The sequence below is a fragment of the Myotis daubentonii genome, chromosome 4 (assembly GCF_963259705.1).
Source record: "Myotis daubentonii chromosome 4, mMyoDau2.1, whole genome shotgun sequence".
In the NCBI taxonomy this organism is placed as follows: Eukaryota; Metazoa; Chordata; class Mammalia; order Chiroptera; family Vespertilionidae; genus Myotis; species Myotis daubentonii.
In genome coordinates this window covers 21,036,771-21,051,160 of record NC_081843.1, presented here as the reverse complement: position 1 = coordinate 21,051,160, position 14,390 = coordinate 21,036,771, and the positions used below count along the sequence as shown (strand labels likewise).

At 43.0% G+C, this 14,390-nt stretch overlaps 1 protein-coding gene across 1 annotated transcript in view; it reads left to right on the top strand.

Moving 5' to 3' along the window:
• Positions 1-7,631, top strand: part of GRIN2A (glutamate ionotropic receptor NMDA type subunit 2A) — a 72,652-nt gene extending 65,021 nt beyond the window's left edge. The window contains exon 7 of the mRNA XM_059691954.1: positions 2,566-7,631. Coding sequence (XP_059547937.1) covers positions 2,566-4,356 — 1,791 coding nt within the window. The 3' untranslated portion in view covers positions 4,357-7,631. The remainder of the gene's footprint in view (positions 1-2,565) is intronic.
• Positions 7,632-14,390: the final 6,759 nt, after the last annotated feature.

The following is a 14,390-nucleotide window of genomic DNA, read 5'->3' as shown; positions in this document are numbered from 1 at the left end:
GGAACTTTTGTCTGTGTGTGTAGGGTTGGGTCTCCTGTTTTTGTCAGTGTCAGACACCTTTTCATCTAAAATTCACTTCTACCCCAAGGCAGGGTTTCTGCACACAAGCCAGGTCTCTCCATCACCATTTCTCTTTTTAGCATATTGATTAGCCAGACAATAGACATAAAGTTATTGCGACACACAGACACACACATGCAACCCTCCTTATGGGCTTGTCCCTTGGGGAGCTCCGATAATTTGAACCAATACAAACCTGAGATACGTGCACGTGTGGAGCTGCTCAGGGAGAAGGCCAGAGCTCAAAGAAACCATTTACTTAACATCAGAACCAAGCTTCTCCCACAGCTGTGGCCTTTGTCTCCAACAACTTTCCAAACTGTGCCCTCTTGTCTGCAGGATGCCCTTAACGTTTGCTTTCTCTCTGAAATGCTTTCCCTCTCATCACTGTCACCAGCATAAAGAACTGCCTTGGTTGTCTCCTGAGATGTAAGGAATGGGGGACACAGCAAAGCCAAGGACCCGGGAGAAGGAACCCAGGCACCTTCCCGATGAGCTCAGATGGGGCAGCTGGAAATAGTGAAAAAGGCTTCCGGCTCATCCAAACCTGGGACCAGAAGCTCACTGTGGGTTCAAGAGGGCACCCTATTTCCACAACCCATGAAATGCAACCAGGGTTATGAATAACAGAGAGGAGAACAGAAAGAGAGAACTCTGCAGGAAGGAAAGAAACACAAGCCCAGGGATTTGGCTCCCGAGGAGGGGCTTGGCTGCTCACCTAAGCAGGAAGCCACAGTGGCTTTGGAGAATAAACCTTTGGTAGGAAAGGGTAGCAGGCCTTTCTTTGGCGCTCCCACAAAATGGGCAGTGCATGTTCATGCTGGTGTGAAAGGAGAGGAGTGGTGACACAGGAAGCACAGATCAGGGGGAACAGAGCAGCTCAAAAATTTATAATAAGGAGGAGAGAGAAGCTCCTGGCAGGTGAACAGCCAGCCACACAGGACACAGAAAAGGAGACTAAAGACAAGGCTACAGGAAGGTGGGGAAAGGGAGCGATGCCAGGGCCACGCGGCCCAGGGTTGAGTGTCAGAGAAAGAGATGCTCAAACGCACAACCATAGGTAGGCTTTTCTGTTGACCTCTCTTAGAAGGCTGGAGTGGAGACAGTCTCCAGAAAACTACAAGAAAAGTACAGCAGGCTCGCGGCTGTCACAGTTCCTTGAGCATCTCTGCGGGTGAAACTCGTCCCCACCATGGGGAACTGATGGAGCCACTATTATCACAGTCCACAGTTAATCACGTGTACTTTGCACAAGTCCATGCCAAAGTCAGCAGCAGCTGCTGTGTTCGCTTTTACAAACCCCTTCTCAGGCTGGCTCCTCATCAGTCTTGGGAGGACCAGGTCAAATCCTGCAGGCTTGATATGATTGTTCCTTTTAGGTCTGGCTGCCAAAACTTTGGGAGCAGGAGTGGGGCAGGGAGGACCGCAAAACACAATGTCACCGATGCCATCTTGCCTACTATTGCACATGAACCGAATCTTCCCTGGAGTTACTATTAAGAAGAAGTAAACAGCTATTTTTAAGAATGGAAGAAAGTGTAGTGGAAAACAAGAGACATATAGATGGACATGCCTATATTTGAGCTCCCCAGGAGTCCATAAGTCCCTACATGGATTTAAATGCAGCACACTGTATCATCAGGACTCTCCACTGTCCCTCGCAGCTAAAACCCAACTCTATGTTGAGCAAATTCACACACAAACAAACACACAAAGACTATATCGAGTGAAGTAAGAGAAAAGTTTGAGAGAGTGGCCCAAAAGGTTTGGCCTATTTCATGTTTCTCTATCCCCTGGGTTCTACTTTTTTCTATGGTGGCTTCACTCTCAGGATAATGTCCCCACGTGGTGGCAAGACTAGTCCCCTGTGACTGCTGCTTGTATCCTTGCATCTATGTCTATTCCTAAAAAAATTTTAAAAAATCTGATTCATCTCACATACTAATTGATTTCATGCCTATACTGAATCAGAAAGGATTTTCTGACTGACCTACCTGGGTCTCATGAGTTGACTGATAACTTCAGTGTGTGGGTAGGGGTAATTCCCCAAAAGAATTAATAATAGGTTGTCCTTTAATGCCAACTTAGTTTGTCTGTCAATAGCTGATTCTCTGGTATCCAAACTCCAAAGATGATGCTGAGAAATTTTAATAAAAAGCATGAGTTGGTGATCTGGGTGTTGACAGGATTGATTAAATACATGTCAATTTGGAGGCACTGAGACCCTCATAGTTATATGAAGATTCATTGATGCCTTTTCTCAAGCTTCATATATGACTATTTGCAAAAGTGTTTAATAACCTTGAGCCAGAGAGAAAAGATAAGCCTGATACTTTGCCACTGGTCTCATCCATTAAGAAACATGATCAGGCTTCGTATTGGATTTTGCTATTTCTCCAGGGCTCCTACAAGAAGGCCATATCTCCCCTTTGCAGATAGAGTTCAGGTGTGGAGTGGTTTCCTTTCCTTGCTGCTGCTGATGGTGTGTTATGTCACTTCCCACAGGGCATTTACAGCTGCATTCACGGAGTGCACATTGAAGAAAAAAAGAAGTCTCCAGACTTCAACCTGACCGGCTCACAGAGCAACATGTTAAAATTCCTTCGGTCAGCCAAAAACATGTCCAACATGAACTCCTCAAGAATGGATTCTCCCAAAAGAGCTGCCGACCTTATCCAAAGAGGTTCCCTGATCATGGACATGGTTTCAGACAAGGGAAACTTGATATATTCAGACAACAGGTCCTTTCAGGGGAAAGACAGCATTTTTGGGGACAACATGAATGAACTCCAAACATTTGTGGCCAACAGGCACAAGGACAACCTCAATAACTATGTGTTCCAGGGTCAGCACCCTCTGACTCTCAACGAATCTAACCCTAACACGGTGGAGGTGGCCGTGAGCACAGAATCCAAAGGGAACTCCAGGCCCCGGCAGCTTTGGAAGAAATCCATGGACTCTCTACGCCAAGATTCAATGACCCAGAACCCAGTCTCCCAGAGGGAGGAGGGAACATTGGAGAATAGGACCCACTCCCTAAAGAGCCCCAGGTACCTTCCAGAAGAGGTGGCCCACTCAGACATTTCAGAGACTTCGAGTCGGGCCACGTGTCACAGGGAACCTGACAACAATAAGAGCCACAAGACCAAGGACAACTTCAAAAGGTCAATGGCCTCCAAGTATCCCAAGGACTGCAGCGAGGTCGAGCGCTCATACTTGAAAACCAAAGCGAGCTCCCCCAGGGACAAGATTTACACCATTGATGGTGAGAAGGAGCCCAGTTTCCACCTAGATCCCCCCCAGTTTGTTGAAAACATGGCCCTCCCCGAGAACATGGACTTCCCAGATGCCTACCAGGACCACAGTGAGAACTTTCGCAAGGGGGACTCCACGCTGCCCATGAACAGGAACCCTCTGCACAATGAAGATGGGCTTCCCAACAATGAACAGTATAAGCTCTACTCCAAGCACTTCACCTTGAAGGACAAGAGTTCCCCTCTCAGCGAGGGCAGCGACCGCTACAGGCAGAACTCCACACACTGCAGGAGCTGCCTTTCCAACCTGCCCACCTATTCAGGCCATTTCACCATGAGGTCACCGTTCAAGTGTGATGCCTGCCTACGGATGGGGAACCTCTACGACATTGATGAAGACCAGATGCTTCAGGAGACAGCGAATCCAGCCACCCAGGAGGAGGTCTACCAGCAGGACTGGGCACAGAACAACGCCCTCCAGTTCCAAAAGAACAAGCTAAGGATTAGCCGTCAGCATTCCTATGATAACATCCTCGACAAGCCTAGGGAGATAGACCTTAGCAGGCCCTCTCGGAGCATAAGCCTCAAGGACAGGGAACGGCTTCTGGAGGGAAATTTGTACGGGAGTCTTGTCAGTGTCCCCTCCAGCAAACTCTTGGGGAACAAAAGCTCCCTCTTCCCCCAGGGTCTGGAGGAGGGCAAGCGGAGCAAGTCTCTCTTGCCAGACCACACCTCCAATAACCCTTTCCTCCACTCCTATGGGGATGACCAACGCTTAGTCATTGGGAGATGCCCCTCGGACTCCTATAAACACTCGTTGCCATCCCAGACAATGAATGACAGCTATCTTCGATCCTCCTTGAGGTCAACGGCATCGTACTGTTCCAGGGACAGTAGAGGCCACAACGATGTGTATATTTCCGAGCATGTTATGCCTTATGCTGCAAATAAGAATAATACGTACTCTACCCCCAGGGTTTTGAATTCCTGCAGCAATAGACGTGTGTACAAGAAAATGCCTAGTATTGAATCTGATGTTTAAAACCTTCCATTAATGTTTTATCAATAGGGAAACATATGTAATGGCCAACATTCTGGAGGGAAAATGTTGGATGTCCAATAGTGCCCTGCAAAGAGGAAGAGGATTTAGGAAGGTATTTTTTGTTGTTGTTGTTGGTTCTTTTGCACATGGCTCCATGCCATAGTCTTCCACTCAAGGAATCTTGTGAGGTGTGTGCTGAGAATGGCAGATACCAGATAGATGAGTCCTTAACCAAAAATAATAAATCAAAGGGCAAGTCTCCTGGACATGCCCACTAGGTATGTTGGCAATAATGATGCCTTGGATGCCAGAAGTGATGTTGTGATTTCCTATATTCCAAATTCCATTAAGCCAGTCCACCATGCAATTTTCTCATCATAAACACCTAATGGTTTCTCTAATACAGAATAAGCAATATGGTATGCATGTAAATCCGACACAGACCAAATAAAACAGTTAAGAATGCATCTGCATTGTAGCGAGATTGACATGTGCAAGAGATTAGGAAGTTTGGCTTTGTAACCATTTCAGCTTTTTTGTCATGCCTTCCATCACAGTCCAGGCCCAAACCCAGAACTCCAGGCTCCCCCAAAGAATAGCAAATCAGTGCGTTTCATGCTAACTCTGCTACTACCTTCATTAGAGTCCATTTCCAAGACACATCTGGAGTAAAAGGCCAGAAGGGCCCTCAGGCAGAGAGCTGTAAGAATCTCTTTGGATGTCCATTTGTGTGTTTCACAGACGTGCTCTCATCCTTGGCTTCTGGTCTTGTTCAGGACTGCATAAATTAAGACATTTATGTCTTCGATATCTAAGTGTGGATCTTCTGTCTATGACACAGCGGCCCTTATAGTTTATCCTGAAGACTCCTGTGTACGTAAGTTTGCATTTCCCCCCTTCTGGTGATGACTCAGGGTTGTATAGTATCTGTTATCCCTTTCCTTCCAGAGTAACCATAGCTCGTTCAGTCCCCAAACAGCCATGGTGGCTCTAATCAACTGTGTGTTGCTGTTTCCAGGGTTGTTAATGTGGTGGCAGGCACCAACAGCCATATGTACGCTGTGATCTGTAAGATGTACAATGCCATCTGTCTGCAGAAGGCTAGTGTGGTTTTCGGTTTATGTTTCTTACCGTCATGGAATTTAGTTGGACACTCATTTCCACCCCAGCCTCCTCAAATCAGAAGCCTTCAAAACATGAGAGACACTCCTGCATCTACCCTGAGCATCCTCCAAATTGTGGGGAAACATCAGTGGGACAAGCGAGTTCTCTCTTCTGAAATATTCACCCTGTCGGAGGCTAACTGTTTCATTGGCACCAACAGAGACAGATGAAAAATTTCTCAAAGCATTTGTCATTTCTGAGTCCCCTCCAGTATCTCATTCTTAATCTCAAACCTGTGCATGTGTGATATGAAATGATACTTATCTAGCAGGATTGGAGGAGAAAGGGGAATCTTTATGCCTGGGAAGCTCTTAGCACCGTGCCTGGCACATGCAAAGTGCCTACGTGAATAAAGACAGTTGTTATGTTATGATACTTTATCAGACCAGAATTTTAATATTTAAATATTAAATATTATAAGGACCACAAACAAGAGTAAATATTTTATACAGTTTTAATCTAATAATTAATGTATTTTAAATACATTAATATCCCTGAAATATTTGGGAGAACTAGCCATCGGGTTTTTTCAGAGTAATTCAGTCTGCTTTGGCGACATGCTGCAGAAACCCTAAGCTAACGTAGACTAGCTTAACAGTTGTTTCCTCCTGCATTTTGCTTTGGGTTCTTGGAAAAGGGAACAGAGTGGCAGGTTGAAAAGTTATCCTGTTTCCTTTCTTCATGGTATGTTCTGTTTTGTAGGTAGTGTTTTCCTGTGAGTGGGCAGGTGCCAGAAATAACTCTCCTGGAGCTTGAGAATTCACTGAATGGCTCCATCTTTGGGGATGTGTACCCGATTTACAATATTCCCAGAATGATGAAAGCTGGTTGCAATAAATTTCAGTCAGTGGTAGAGAGGCTGAGGAAGGCAATGGGTGAGAAGATGTCCCATCAACCTTGCGGTAGAAAGGAAGAAAGGGCTGACTAGACACTGATGACAAATGCACTTGAACACTGTATTTTATTCATGGATGTTGCACCTTTGCTGCCCCTAGACCCAACAATGGAGGAATGTATACTGAAGGACCTTGAATAGTCACCCCAGTTTCTAATCTTAGGTATACCATTGATTGTCTTTTAGAACATTCTGCCTTTGCCCTTCCATTGCATTCCAGACCTGTCTTCCCCCAGCCAGGATTTCCCCACAAATTTGTCACGTCTTTGCATGACATGAATTAAAAAGTCTCCCCAGAATACAGAAAAGTGGTATGTCATCAATCCAAAGAGGCTTTGTCTTCCTCCGGTGTCCTCAAAACGCATGGGGCTGCCACTGTGATAGAGATCTCTAGGGGGAGTGCAAATTACACGTGGAAGGATTCCCTGGCCCCTAAAACCTTTTAATAACAGCATTATTTCTGCTATTAATCCCATGCTTCTCTGGATAAGAAACTGAAAGTGTGGCTTTTGGAAGAACCAACAGTACTGTAGTGTGCTGGAAAAAAATATGCCTCCTTTTATATCCATAGTTTCTCTAAAAGACAATCAGAATTGGATAGTATATAATAAATACCTAATTTTCCTCCTCCACTAATGCACTGACTCTTAATTGGGATGATCCCAAGCATAAGAAAATTGCCATGGATCAGATGGTCAATTTTTAAGTGACAGGCCATGTTGTGGAGCTATTCAGAGATAATCCACATCCAGTCAGTTCTTTGGAAAAAGAATATCAGAATATAACACCCAACTGTAAATGATGCCTACAATTTAGGAGGTGACAAGAATGAAATAGGAAGCCTTGAACTTAGGCATTCATCCCCAAGGGTTCTGTGATCTTAGATTTGTTGATGCCAAGGAGCCAGAATCTCTGAATCCAACTTTGTGCCCAAGTTTCACCTGACTGCAGTCAGAGCTGGCATCGTAATGATGTTTCATTAGTTCTACGTGATTTTCTGCACTTGAGAGGAGCCAACTGGTACACCTGCACGCAAATGCTCATGCTCCTGCCCACATGTAACCAACTTAAAATATTCTGTGTTAGGAAGAGAGTCTTCTAATCTAGGGCATGAGTTCTGCTCTGGGAAACATGTGCACATCTGGAAAAGCGTGCTCCTTATCCTCACACACTGGGGTTGTGAGGTCACTTCCCGTAGCAATGCTCTGAGAAGGCAAGTTCCTGTAGCAATGCTCTGAGAAGGCAAGTTCCTGATGGGTCTGTTTTTCTGCCAGTGGGGCTTCCATGAGAGGTGTGAGATGATAATCTCCCTACACATTGCATCACTCTTCCATCCTATGCAAATCTCACCGCAGGATTGGCCAGCACCATGACCGAGTGTCTCATGCAGTATACTTGGTTTCCTCCGGAACCCTGTTTCAGAGGGTGCCCGAGAAGGTTTCATACTTCATACGTAGCTTTTCTGATGAAGGCATTGAAATTCACCCATTGCAGCAAAATCAGTCAAATCAATTCACGCTTCTTTTCAAGGGAGGAAAAAAAAAAAGAAAATTACACCTTGTTTACAAATGAAATAGCTTCACTTAAGTGGGACTCTAGCCAAGGCAGCTAATTAGTAAAAAGATCCACGGCCACCATACAGTCGCACACTGTTTACTCTATTTCACATTTCTTACCGCTGATGTGTATTTAATATTCTGCATCCTCCTCAGGAAATGACAAATGCCCTGAATTCTTTGCAAATAGAATTGCTAATGAAAAAGGGAAAAAAAAAAGTTGGTGTTAATTAAATGGTGATTAAAAATTTATCTTCTTTAAACCTAAAAAGTGCAGCTGTAATAATCAGTTGTCATATAAATAAATACCTCACACTGAAATCCCTTGCAGTTTGAGACCTAAATAAATACTAATGGGAGAAACCTAAATATCTTTCAGAAGAGCTGAATGTGTTTGTTAACTGGATGCACATCCCGTACTGTTTCTTTGTGCGTTGCTGTTGTGCATGAGGCCTTGGAAGGGGGACACGAGCTGTCTCTGCGAGAGAGCCTGTTTGTATTACCCTTGGCTATCGTAGACGTAATTGGACTTCAAGGTAAAAACACAAAACAAAACTGAGTAGGTGGAAACTAAACTCATTGGTTGATAGTTACTGTGAGCTAGGGGTTCTCGATAAAGACAATTTCCATTCCAAAAGCAGTGTTTATTTTCACTGGAGACAAAATGAGACATTTCGGGATACCCCCATCTTCTTTTGGTGAACAGGGTTGAAAGTGCTTCATGAGAGGTGAGGTGGGGCTTATACTTGAAAAGGTCTCCCAATATGCAGTTGCCCTGTGCCCATTTTCCCCCTTTTCATTGTACTGTGTTCATACCTACTTGTACCAGATGAGGCCAGCTTGCCACTTGATCGAGATCGGAGATGATCAAATGCACTTATCTTGTGAATACAAATGCTTGTGTACACATGTATATACTATACATGCTTGATTTCTATAATTCACACGTAAGTGTATTATCCAAATAAAATTGTACATACTGTAAAGTTTATGTTAACAATTAAATGGTGGTGATGGTATTAACACATGGAAAACCCATTCTGGTTATTGATGGGATCATGTTTATGTAGACAGGGCACTATTTTTTTAAAAAAATCTCAGTTCTAGGGGGGTGGCAGAGCCAAGTGGGATTTGGATGCTGGTGTTCTTGACCCCTTCTTAAAAAATGTATCTAGAGTTAGGGGCATGGAGTATATTCTGCTCACATTTGCTTCTGAAGACAATGCTGATAAAGACATGAATGTGATTTCTGTAAAGTCATCAGAGGGCATTTTTTTTCTGTTGAATTCCTTATTCTCTTCCCCCACCTGAACTCTTTCTGTGGCCAGAAGAGTATCAGCTAAAGGTGCCTGCCCAGAAGGGCCTTAGACAAACATAACTGAAAGAAGTCACCAAGATTTGAGGCAAGGGGATGGGAGGTGAGAAAACTAAGAGGAAATGAAGTTCCCAAGGAGACAGTAATCTGTAGGATTGTCAAGTTGACAGTATCGGAGCCAGGTCTAGGACCCAAGGCTTCATGGCCCAGTTCCCATCTTGGTCCTCTTGACCAGTTGACTCATGTCTAGGTTTCTCTTGAGGGCTCTCCTGGGTACCTGTGGGATAAGAGCCAGAGAACCTTATAGAACTGACCCATCTTTCTTTGCCTCTTGCCTTATGCAGACCCAACATCCCTCTTTGAATTTTAGTTTTCCTTCAAGCTCCCCAGCACTCCCTGCCTCAGAGTCCTGGAAAAGAGAATATCTTGTTTCAGGGACTTATCCCCTGGGAAGAGTCAATGAAGGATATAGTTTAAAACCTCAAACCAAAGATGAGAGCTGGCAGTGATCGCTGAGATGATAGAGTTCTCTTTCTTGTGAGCCAAGGATGAGCAAAGGACACTAATCAGCTGATAGCACTTGACTGACACTGATCAGCTGATAGCACTTGACTGAGTGTCTAATCTCTCTTTAAGGCCAATTTGGGATTGAGGAGCCACAAAGGAAAAGAAAATTGTCTTTTCTAATAGTAGCTTATGGTCTAGAAATTCAGTTTCTTAATACAAAAGATAGCCAAGGACCCATGAAATGCAAACACAGAGTAGATGTAGAAACTAGAAATGGTAAAAAAAATTCTTGCCAGGAAATCAAAATGTATCTGATTCCATGATCAAACAAACAATGAAGCCCTCCCAGAGATCTGTAAGTAACTTTGGAGGATACAGTTTGTGCTCCTGGGGATGCCTTGATTACTTTAATCTTCAAAGATGGAAACCTAAGGGCATCTAACCAGGTGAATAGACTTGCCCTTCCACATTTTGCACAGACAGGCTTAGATCTGATTCCACTCGGCGCTCAAGCCCTTGCCAAATCATGCCTCCTTCCAGCTCTGCTTTCTGTCATGTGCTTCAAGGAAAGGTTGGGGAAAAAATCTCAAAGGATTAAAAAATAGATCATGATGTAAAAAAGACTATTTCCTGAAAGCTTTCTTCTCTGGTTTTGTTTTTGACTTGTGAAAAATATTTTTGATAGTTCAGGGTATAAATGTATCAGGGAAGGGAGTAGGGAGAATTCCTTGTTGAGTCCCAAGTGCCTACTGTTTTGGCTGGTGAAGAGAACACACCAGGTGCCCTCAAGAGAAAATGGGGCAAGGAAATTTCAGGAAGATGGTGGGCGGATATGGAGCTTACTTTTTTTCTCTGTCCATCCTATTCTTGCATTACTGGAATGTTAGCTTCTTTGCTTATCCCAAGTACATGCCTTGAGTCAGAAGTTGAATTTGAAAATATTAAAACATATCCACGTTGAGTACAGACAATATTCCAGGCATATCCTAGGATGCGATTCTCAAAATAACCTTAGGGTGAAGTCTGGTTGCTCCCACTTTACAGATAAGGAAACCAAGGCTCAGGGCAATCTCAGCCTCATCAGTAACAAAAGCTTGCTAATAAATCCCTAATGTCCGGCATATTCTTGAAGTGCCTGATCTCCTCCAGAGAGGTCAGAATAGAAGTCAGAAAGAGAGATATGCTGTTCAGAGGTCCCCACAGCTCTCTCTTGAGTTTCAGCCTCTGTGGCGAGGAAGTTAGTCAGTGTCCACCCCTCATCACCTGGTTTGGGGTGCATTGAGAACTCCTGGGGATCTCAGATCTGTTCTCAGTCCCTTCTGAGACTTGAATGCCATTTGTGTCTCTCCCTTATATGCTTGTGCTTAGCATTTACTTTTCTGGTTCCTGGAGAGTTATTTTCTCTACTTAGCATGTGCCTAATCTTAAATATCCCCTTCCTTTTTTTTTTTTTTCTCAATAGACATCAGGGCTAATTCCGTTAAACATATGCAAATAGTATTCTTTCACGTGTGTGGACACACACACATATGCACGTGCACACGCACACACGTTGCCTTGTGGCCCCATTAAAGCTCTCATAACTAAATATTTTGACACATTTTCAAAAAGGCCATATTATTTACAAGTGGACTGGCCCTTCTGTTTCCTCTAGATGTTTGGTTATTTTCACCAAGCAGACAGAATAAGGTTTGAGGTGTGACAGAGAATAGCAAATAGAGTTTTGCATAAATGATTAAGAGCTTGGTGGTCAGAATGACTGAAGGCCAACTAGTAAGACTGTTTTTCCTTCTTGGTCTGTTATTCCCCCCCCAAAAATCTTAAAGTTACTTTCCTAGTAACTGACATCACGATAACTATTGAATTAGCGAACGCTTGTTCAGTTTGTCTCTTTACAGAGTGTTGACTTTGGATATTTTCACTAGGCATTCTAGGAGTCCCGAATGATGTAGTGTTTAATGTATCATGTAGGCAATGACACTGAGCCCATTCATTCTTTTTTTGCACGCCCCCTCCCACGTTTTCAACCACACTTGTCTCTCCTGGCACTTACATTTACTGTGAGGGGCAGCATACCAGGTCCATTTTATAGATGAGAAAACTGAGCTGAGATCTGAAGGAATATTTTTCTAGAAGGTTCTGTGAACCAATCCCTCAGGATGGTCAATTAACCTCACGTAACCACCCTTGTCCTCATCCCTGAGAAATTCTCTAGCTGTTTCAAACTGGCAGTAAAAAGTCTCAGGACAGAAAGGTTATTATATAATTTAATAGCTATTTGGAGGTCCTGCAGTTTGGTCTACAGTGCAAGACCATATCCTCCTAGGGATGTTGAGCTGTGTAGAATCCAGAACGCTCAAAAGAACAATTTGGCCAGTGATATATCTTCACCGGGGCCGTATTTCAAAGCACACAGCTCTCCAGGGAGCAGAGACCAAATTGTTTAAAATGGAATCATTTCTCAGATTACATTCCTCAAATAAGATGTCAGCAGTATGCAGAAACAAGCAAGAGGTTATCACTCATAAATCCCTCTTATGCACCTTATCCATGAAACAATGTCTTTGCATTGTTGCAGTTCCAGAACATTCCTCATTAGCCATAACCCTGAGTCATAACCTCTTCCATTTAATTCTCCCTCACACCTTTGGAAAGGATTTAAGATGAGCCTTCAAAAGGATATTAACATGACATGTAACCAATACCACAGCTGCCTTTTAAATTAATAAGATTAATTGTTCTCTGGCAAACAAAAGTTTGTCTTTGGCATTTTAAATACTTCTCATTGATCTGACATTTTGCTGTTTTAAGCTTGTAAAGGGCTCAAATCAAAGACTATTGATAGCTGAACAAATAGAGAAGGTCCAGATTTGGTCAGTTTTTCCATGGAAAAACAATTTTAGCCCTTTGAATTCAATTAAGGTTTTTACATTAGCCATCTGAGGCATTGAATTGTTTCTATTCTCAGTTAACCTGATTCAAATAAATGAACAGTATTGACTTTTAGCCCTGTTTTATTTTTTAAAATTGTAAGTGTATTGGGTTTCTCTGAGGCCATGACCATGAAGGAAATGTTTAGAAATGAAAGCTTCAGACAACTATTTGGGGTCAAATTCTGATGCATTTGGGGAAGATGAACATGGCACTTGTAACGCTCATATTTCCCAAATTCTTGGCAAAGGATGTCAATTGCCTCTTTTTTTTCCAAATAAGAGATAAGATGAAGAATAAGATTTTCATAGAAAATTTAATAAACTCCTCGATATAACTAGTTACATGGCCAGATGTGGCTCAGACACCTTCCAAGCCCGAGAGTCCCCAAAGATTTATCAGTTATTTTTAACTATGAATCTTAATCTTGTTCATCCCCCTGCTAAAACAAAGTGGAAAGCATTTATTTGCCAAATGATTTAGTCAGGACAATTCAATGTTGTTTATCATGAAGGAATGTTTGTGCGTATGTGTTTACGTGTTTAATTTATATTTCAAGCTGAATATTCAGAAAGAATTTGGTAAGTTAATTTGGTGGCTTGAATGAGAAGTAGGTCACTAAAATAACAAATAATGTCCTTTTACGCAGAAGCAGAGGGTAAACTATTCATCGTTCACTCATGTTAGAAGACTTACTGGGTGAGACAGAAGCTGGTCATTACACACAAGAGAGAAATTGAATGGTGCACCTTCGAAGGTCCATATCTGAGTCTATTTTAACCCAACATGCATGGGATTGAGCTCCATAGAGAGGGTTTCCATTCACAGCCACATTCAAACACAGTCCAAACCCCACATCAGAGCTGGCTCGATCTCTTGTATGGCGGAGCCCAAAGCAAGCTGTGTGCTCTACTCAGTGGTTTCCATTTGGGAATAGATGTTCATGTACCAATCACAGCAGCTTCTACCTGTCATATTTTAATCCACTGCATGAGGAAGTGCTACTAACTGTATTAAATATTTCCAAGCATAGCTACTAAATTACACGTTTGCTTAACACCTTTCTACGATAGAGGAAGTATATATGTACTATGGTTGTCTTCTTGTAGTTATGTCTTTTATTTTTGTTCAATGTGTTATCAACCTGTTTTAAGGAATGGGGTTTGAAATGTGTGTGCAAACTGATCTGTAAATAACTCACAAGGCAATGAAAGTGCCCGGTCCTATGGTGTAAAAATGTAAATACAGGAAAATTTCATTTTTCTAATAAAGATAATTTCTGCCGATTGATATGAAAATGAGAAACGGATTTGTGGTCTTTGTTGTCATCGTTGCTGCCCTGATGGGCATCACTGATGTTGCAGGCAGGCTTATTATTATTGCAAAGGGGAAGTAGCTTGATTTCCTGCCTTTGTGCACTGGAGGGGTATAGGGGGAAGTGTGGAATTGGGAAGAATCTATGGTTTGGCTTCAGGATTTTAGCTGCATTCTTTACTAATGTCCCTTATCAGGGCCTCAACTTCCTGTGCAGGCCCCACACTTGCAGTCTCGACTCTGGATAATGGTGAACTTTGCCAAGCACTGTGAATTGTGGGAAAAGTGATGGTTAAAGACTTCTCCTTTTTGTGTTCCAGGAAACAACGTGTACTGCAGAGAACCACCCTTC